Source organism: Pezoporus occidentalis, unplaced genomic scaffold, assembly GCF_034315485.1.
Source record: "Pezoporus occidentalis ecotype Australia unplaced genomic scaffold, CSIRO_AGI_Poc_V1 ctg145, whole genome shotgun sequence".
In the NCBI taxonomy this organism is placed as follows: domain Eukaryota; kingdom Metazoa; phylum Chordata; class Aves; order Psittaciformes; family Psittacidae; genus Pezoporus; species Pezoporus occidentalis.
In genome coordinates, this window is record NW_026913263.1 from 274965 (window position 1) to 283251 (window position 8287).

The following is an 8287-nucleotide window of genomic DNA, read 5'->3' on the forward strand; positions in this document are numbered from 1 at the left end:
TATGTTAAGTGACTGTTAAGGTCCTTTGGCTCTTGGACAACTGTGCCCATCACCAGCAAGCACTAACAGTCTCCAAGTGAAGATGTTAATCTTGGTTGCTCTAGGGGAAACGTATTAAAAAAAGGCTCTTCCCAATATCAGGAAGCAAGAGGAGGACAAGGGCAGTCTGCTGAGGTGACCTGTGAGCAATAGGCTTTCAAGAAGGACTGCTGCTGCAGGAGGCACTGACGACAGGCAGAGGAGAAAGGCCTGGGGACAGGCTGTGTAGGAGAGGGTTGGCTTTTTTCTGATGTTGTAGCTCTTCTTAGAAGATGCCTAATACACTTCACCACATTAAATATATATACAATTTTCTTCTATGGACACTGACCTAGAAACACAACTAAATCATTTTTGACAAAAGAGAATGCACCAAACTATTTAATCACATCTCCAGGGGGAATAAAGCCAGCTAATCTGCTGTCCATAGGAGAAACTGTCATTTGCAGCTGAGGAAGACTGTGCATTTTAGGAAGCGAAGCTTTTATTTAAGCCTTCTGTGATCATATATCCCATAACACCCTCTAGTACACTGCTTCTACACCTACTTATGTTCACTGTTTACACAAATTTCATTGATATTTGGCTAGCTTGGACCTGTAAACTCTGGACTTTCTTTTGCCTTTGTTAGCCATTGGAATGATCTTTACCACCCAGTGCCAGAGGTCAGGTTGGATGGTATACTGACACTTCTCATCTCAAGCCAAACTATAACACTTGGAAAAAAAGAAAAGAGAAAACAAAATAAAGATCACATTCAGACTTTTCTTGCCTTGGTGGATGATGTCTCCTGCCCCACCGCTGTCTCCAGTCTGTTAACAGGCCAGGGTTGATCTTCAATATCAAACACACACTAGTAAGCTATAAAGAGGCAACAGTCAGTGAGACACCATCACCACCTTTGATCATCTTTGACATGAAATATGAGCAGAGCACGGGTGAGGAATCCCCTAGGAACACATCTTCCAGCCCTGGAGTAAAGCACAGGCCAGCGTTAATAGGACACAAGGATACTGCTGTCTCCTGTAGGCTCCTGAACAGCTTGTTGGAGGTACTGGGTTTTCTGAGCAAGGAGCCAGCTCCCTGTATTTATGAAACCTTTTCAAGTGTCAGTGATATGAAAAGCAGTACGGCATGCTCAGCGATGACTGACAGGCTGCACAGCAGCACTTTGGGGTCACACCAAAGCTCGGCACCTCCAGGCACTAAAAAAGACAAAAACCCTGCTCATCAGAATAGTCGTGTCCATGGATTGATGCAAAAAATAACAAATCTGTCACTCAAGCAGACGTTTGGAATCACAGCAATGGCTCAACAGCGACAATCTCAATCTGAAGAAAATACGTGCAATGCTCACAACAGTTTACAACGTGTGGGACCGGGATGACCATCGGCATGTGCTGCCACTCAAAATCCAAGCAGCATCTGGGAGCAGCAGCACTCATTAGCAAAGACAACGTGATCATCTTATTCCCACATTCACTGAAAAGCCAGAACGCCTTTGCCATGGAGGCCATTTCACCCCACCGAGCTCCCTGCTGTCAGGAAATGCTGTCTGCAGCCTGACTGCCTGTCACATCCTTCCTAAGGTGCATCTTGTACGTGAGGAAATGAGTCTGATGTTGCAAAAGGATTACTAGAAAACCACCCTTGGCTGAAGGTAAGACAGTGCCAGCCCCAGCCAGGGCAACAGGGGAGGAGGCTGCACAGAGAGGCAGGGTTTGCGGCTGTGTTTTCCTAGCAGGTAGCTGTTGAGATGCACATCGTGTATTCCCCAAACCAGTATAAACAGCAGGAATATGCCACAACACTGAATACCTGTTTGCACTGAATTGGAAACCCGACGGGAAGCAACAACTAAGTGCTCAATTCACAGCAGAGGAAAGAAACAGTTTTCTTCAGGCATGCCAGAGAAGGACGCCAGCCCACAGTGCTGCCCGACACAACCCATGGTGTGAGGGATCCACCAGCGGCTACAGTCACTCGAGCTGTGGCACTGCTCCTCAGCGCCAGCAGAAGAGGCTGACCAGCAGCACTTGGGATTTGGGCACACAGAAAGCAGCAGAAACCATGCAAGGAGGAGCCAAAGAGTCCTCCAACTTTCAGGCAGCACAAGCCAACAGAGCGAACTAAATCAACCCATCCAAACTATTCCATGTCTTTCTTCCTAAGCGGATGCTGTATGTGCATCCAGGAGCCCCTCCCACAACAAAAGCAAAGGGTAGAGGCATGTCTTCAGCATGACATCCAGGCTGGTTTCAGCAGTGAGAAACCCCAACCTGTGAAGCGATTGCAAATCTGTGTGCTTGTTTTGGAAATAAAGGCATTAATGTTTGATGCCAAACATTCTGAATATTGATGAGCGTGCTCACAGAAGAGGTTTTGGAGTTACTTAAGCACCCAGAACTGTGCCATCTAAATTCAGTGGCCTAGCAGCTGCTGTCAGAGCCATCATCAGAAGTATGCAAAGCACCGCTTGCTAAAGGGAAGATGTGTCGTAGCTGACACTGCCTGCCCATCACGGCAGAGGAAGATGAACTGAAGCCCACTGGGATATTTAACACAGCAAATATTTTGACTCAATCCGTCAACTATGCCATTTTGTACTCTTCCTTTTACCTTTTATCCAGCTCACACAAGTTCCATGAGCTTAAAGCCTTGCTCATCTGCTCTTTCCTTCCTCACTTAAACCCAGCCTCAGCTTTCTCCTGACCCCCCAAACATCTTGTAGCAGACAGAGTCACAGACTGGTTTGGGTTGGAAGGGACCTTAAAGCTCACCCAGTTCTAACAGGACACCTTGCACACAAGGGACACCTTGTACTAAACAAATACTAAGCACGGGTGAGTGGCAGGCTTTTAAAGAATGCCAGTCCACAGTTTAGCAAAAGGCTGGGAAAAACCTATTTTGATATCTGAGGAAAAAGGTTTCCAGAGATGCCTCTGATGGTAACAACCCTGCTCCGTCCTGCTTAGGGCTTAGGCTCTCTGCAGCATGGACACAAAACACGAAGCTGGCTCTCCAGAGCAGTGCAAGCCCTGTCCACAGCCTGGTTTGCCATCACACAGCCTTCTTTCATTCCTAGTGCAGTCATATGAAAATGGTCATCGCCTGCTCATCTCTGCAAGCTTGTGGAAAGTGCCCATTGAAAGAGAAATGGGCAAACTTGATTTTTTTTTAATTACTTTTCTGTATATACTCATTCCCTACTATTGCTATGGGATTTATGGCAAGAAAACAAGCCTGTACCAGCAAACACAAGTGAGCTACCAGAAGGGCAGAGCTGAGCATTTGAGCTGCGCTAACGTTTCCTCCAAAGATAAGCTACTTTCTCTAACTGGGGGCTGCTGCTTTCAGTCCTGTTTCTACTACACTCTTTCCTATCACCTGATCTTTCACTTCAAGCTCCACCACCTCAAACAGACCGATGCTAAATGTATATAGCAGGATAAACAGGATCAACTCTTGACTTGTGGTTCCAAGCCAAGCAAAGCTTTGGGGAGCACTCATGGCACACACAGGAGATGCTGTCACTTAGCACTGGGAACTTCTCTTCTTGACCACTTCAAGACCTTCAACTCACAGGAAGCCTACCTTGAAGCCTGAGGAATTCTGGGGCATTCAGTAAAGTGGTTTCTCTGTGACGGATAGCAATGGTCTTGGTGGTTTGTGCTGGCATGCCATGGGAGAAAGCTCCCTCCCAACCTTGAATCCCAGCAGCCAGCCTGGCTGTTTGCCACATGCATCTCCCAGCTCCAGAGAAACACTGATGCTGAAAGCGCCGCTGCTCCCACCGGCAGGCCGTGTATTTATGGAAGGTCCTCAATGCTTCCCAGGAGACTGACCCTCTTCCCCTCGCCCATCCTTCAGCCTTAGCTCATGCATGCAGGCATCAAAACCAAGTCTTTTATGAGCTCTACAGCGGAGCAGCAGACAAGAACCTGAATGAACTGGTCATAAATCAGGCACAGACAAATACGATCACAAGCAGCAACAGAGTCTCTCCTCAGGACACCAGGAAAACCAGCCGCCTAAAGCTCTGTGCCCCAAGCTATGTTTCTGACCTTGGTATCATCCCCACTCTGTCATGCAACCCCTCTTCATCAGTCCATCAAGCTGCACTGTCAAATGATCTTGTCCCTTCTGCTCAGGGGGCCTCTTTGGAGAAGCAGACCAGTCCTGGAAAGGGCTCAGTCCTGGCAAGCAGCTGGAAAGTTTTCAGTCCAAATGCATCGTGTTCCTTTGATGCTATGGGTTAGCAAAGCTCCATCTTTCATCTCCTTTCAGACAACAGAAAGTCTGTGCAGGCAGACTAGCAGCAGTCCTTCCTTCCGTCCTTCCTCAGCATCACCTTGCCCGAGTGCTAAGGCTGGGCATAAGCCCCTAGGCGAGGTTCTAGCAGCACCTTGCGCAGGGGCAAGGTCTCCTCACCTGCACCGAAAACACCTTGCCTGATGCAACCCTGCACCATGTGCACTCAGCCGAGTGCAGTGCCCATCTTCCCTTCATCCCCTGGCTCCACCGTGCCTCACCCAAAGCACACAGGCAGAAAATCAAAGCTTATAAATAGCAGTAGATGTCGCAACCCCATGAGAAGATGTTACTTTACAGGATGTTTTCCACTCTCTGAAGTCTCTCCACGGTGTGTGCAGTTTCTTGAAAACAATTATTATCAATTTAAACACAAGAGCCCGAAATGCACTGTATCACCTATCAGGTATTCAGACTATTCCCTGTATAACACAAAGCAAGTTGTGAAACACCACACAGAAAAGTAACACTACTACACCCCTCATTGGCTTACATACAGATTTAGGTTACTTAATTCAGACAAAAAAAAAAACAAAAACAAATGCCCAGATACTGGGAGGAATTCCCTTTCCTTTCCCTTGTTATTTGGGATTTCGGGAGCGGTGCTCTGTGCACTGCACGCTCGCTGCTTGGTCAGCACGAGCCGTGCTTTGCTAAACCATCTACAACATCTGGTCTGCCTTACGTGCCCACTCCTGCACCTCATAGAGATGAGTTTCTTCTTCAGGCCTGCTTTTACCTTTATTTCCACTTTTGTTACCTTGTGTTAAAACCCCTCAGTGTTACCCCAGCCCCCCACACCCATCCCACTCCGGTACAGATCAGCATCTTCCCCATCCCACTGCCGCTCCGTGCCTGCATTCCCTGCCAGCACACAGAGCCCCGAGTGGCCCACCTCTTTAATTGCATTAATTAACTGCAAGGGAGGGCAGCTCCCGGGAGCGGCTCCCCAGGAGGAGCAGGAGCATCAGCGAGGGCTGGAGCATGGCTGGCAAACCCCAGCCAGTGTTCTGGCAGGAGAGGAGCAAGGATGGTCAGTGCTGCAGGACTGCAGCTCCTTCAAGACCCCAGGATCCCCAGCCCTGGTACAACAGTGAACATAGACCCCAGGCAGTAACAGGGGAGCCCCAAGGCAGTGCCAAAACCAGACAGAGACAGCAGGTCTGCACGGCTCCCTCGGCTCATCTCCATGCACCAGCCTGAACAGCCCCTCAGGTCTTTAATTTTAAATCACTACAAGCAGCCTACGAACAACTTCTCACTGGCAGAGTCCGAAGCTGAGGGACCAGTGATTAGTTAGCAAGGGGGAGCTGGAAAAACAAGGATGGAAAACAGGCACGATTCCACTCCCGGTATATTTCCATGCTTCTTGTGCAAAAGCTAACAGATTTTACACAGAGAAGCCTGCCCGCAGCTCAGCTGCCCTGTGGGATCCCTGAATCCCGCCTGGATGTGAGCACTGACTGCAGCCAGCTGGGAGCGAGAGGGAAGCTCCGCCAGGCAGAACTGCAGCCTCCTGGTCAGCTCCTGCTTGCAATTTTCCCCGCTTGAAGTAACACAAGGGGCAATACAAGCAGCGCTCGTCGCTGCATGGGAGAGCCCGAAACGCCACCACCTTGGCCACGCAGCGTAGGCAAGCTGCCTGCCGGGTCCCCCGCATCCCTCTGTGCAACTTTCTGCTCCTGGCATTTATTTCTCCAGATAGGATGGCATTTTAGGATAAACTCTTTTTTTTTTTTTCCCTAAAGGAGCATCTCCAATCCCACGCCCGCCTCCGAAGCATCTCGGTGCCGGCTGGCGCTGCCTGACAGTGGGAGCGTGGCTCAGCACCGCTCCCTGCAAGGCTTCGCACCAAAGGCTCCTGGCAGGGCCGCACGTCCCTCCTGTTACATAAGGACCTTTCCTGTTCGGTGCCGGCTCCGTTTGGGATGTACATGGTTGGGGTGGCCACAGTTGGTCCACCAGGCACCATTCCTCACCTGTCCAGACCCCCCGGCCCAGGCTCCCCAACCCCAAACCACATCCTTCCATCCTCCTAACCCCACTTCCGCGACAGTCTCCCCAGCCCTCACTGCTGGACCTCTGCCCGCCGGGCAGCACCCCTCTTTCTCCTGCCCCCCAAACCGTTGTGCTCTTCACTGGGCACACGCTGTCCCTCTCCCACACCCAGCCCCAAACTGCGTCCCTGCCTTCCCCCAGCACCCATGCGTGTCCCCAAGCTGCCAGCTCCCCTGGGGCTGCACCCTCCAGCACTGCCCCGCCGTGGGTGCCCCTGCCCACCCACCCCACTGCCTGCCCGCACCCCCCTGCAGCTGGTGCCGCTCTCTCATCGGTTCCTGCCCCTTGCACAACCCTGCCACCCACTCACCCACTCTGCCCGCACGCACCCCTCATACCTGCCACCGGCCACCCCCCGCACCCGGCCTGCACCCCACACACCCGCACCCCTCGCCCGGCACCCGGCTGTGCCCCCCGCACGCAGCGCTCCGCGCTCTCACCTGGGCCCGGTCGCGCTGCCCGGGAGCTGTCCGCCGCCGCCCGGTGCTGAAGGCGGTTTGCCGGCGGCGGCGGCGGCGGGCGGCGGCGGAGCCCCGGTGGCAGCGGCGGCGGCGGCGCCGGGCGGTACCTGCCCGTCGTCGCCGCCGCCCTCCAGGCTGGCCTCGTTGCCCATGGCGGGCCGGGCGGGACCGCTCCCTCAGCGCAGCGCCGCCTCCGCCGCCATCAGCCCCGCGCCGCCATCGCCGCCTGCCCCCGCCGCCCCGCGCATGCGCCTACCCGCAGCCCGCCCGCTACCGCGCCGCGGGCACGCGCGCCCGCCCGGCCAATCGCAGCCCTCCGCCCCGCCCCACGCCCCGAGCCGGCACGTGCCCCCCGCGGGCCCGGGAAGCCAATGGCGGCGCGAGGCAGCGGCGGGAGCGCGGGGGTGCGCCCCGCCCCGCCAAGCCCAACCGACCAATCGGCGCTCTGCACCGCCCGCGTCCGCCAGGCGGCGCCCCGCGAGCTCACGCTGTGACAGCCAACGAGCGTGCAGCCTCCCGTGAGGTCACACCCCGGCGGCCAATGAATGCTTGCTCCCGCATGAGGTTACACTCTGGTAGCCAATGAGCACCCACTCACGCATGAGGTCACGGACCGCTGCAGGACGTCACACGCTGCCAACCAATGAGCCATCCCCTCCCCTGTGAAGTCATGTGCTGCCCTCGGTTGTCACGTCCTGTCAGCCAGTGAGAACTCCCCTCCCTTGAGAGGTCACACTGCCAGCCATGAGGTCATGGCTGCCCCAGAACATCACACCCCGCCAGCCAATGAGTGCCCTGCTCCCTGCAAGGTCACAGGCAGCGCTGAGCTGTCATCCTCTATTGGCCAATAGGCACCCTGCCACCTCATGAGGTCATGGGCTGTCATAGGAGGTCACTCCCAGCCAGGCAATGAGCACACAGCTTTTTGTGAGGTCACACAGTGCCCAGTGGGTGAGCACACCGGCTTGGATGTGAGGTCATAGAGCCCTCAGCCAACCAGCACCCCTAATGGTCATCATTGTTCTTCTATGATGTCACAGGGCCCAACCAATAGGCTTGCATGCTTCCCCTAAGGCCCAGGCTCAGCCACTGAGCACCCAGCTTCTGCAGGGAGGTCACAGCCAGGAGCCAACCAGCACACCCATGCCCATGACATCACACAGCACTCAGCCAATAGACGTGCCTCCTCCACATGAAGTCAGAGGCTGCCTGATGTGCTCAGAGAGCGCAGAGGCCACGGGGAGGGGCTCAGCAGGCACAGGTACTCATCCCTTGCTGTGACCCTGCAGCCTCCCACTCCCAGGATCAGGCTGGGGGGCAGAGGAAGGACCCCCAGGACTCGTGGCCACAGCAAGGGGGAGAGCAGCTGCCCCCTCCAGCTCCATGGGCTTGAGTGCAGCCACAGGAGATGGGACCTC

At 54.1% G+C, this 8287-nt stretch overlaps 1 protein-coding gene across 1 annotated transcript in view; it reads right to left on the reverse strand.

The window, feature by feature from the left end:
* Positions 1–7036, reverse strand: part of BSN (bassoon presynaptic cytomatrix protein) — a 95324-nt gene extending 88288 nt beyond the window's left edge. Inside the window, exon 1 of the mRNA XM_062610160.1 lies at positions 6849–7036. Coding sequence (XP_062466144.1) covers positions 6849–7021 — 173 coding nt within the window. The 5' untranslated portion in view covers positions 7022–7036. The remainder of the gene's footprint in view (positions 1–6848) is intronic.
* Between the last annotated feature and the right edge of the window lie 1251 nt (positions 7037–8287).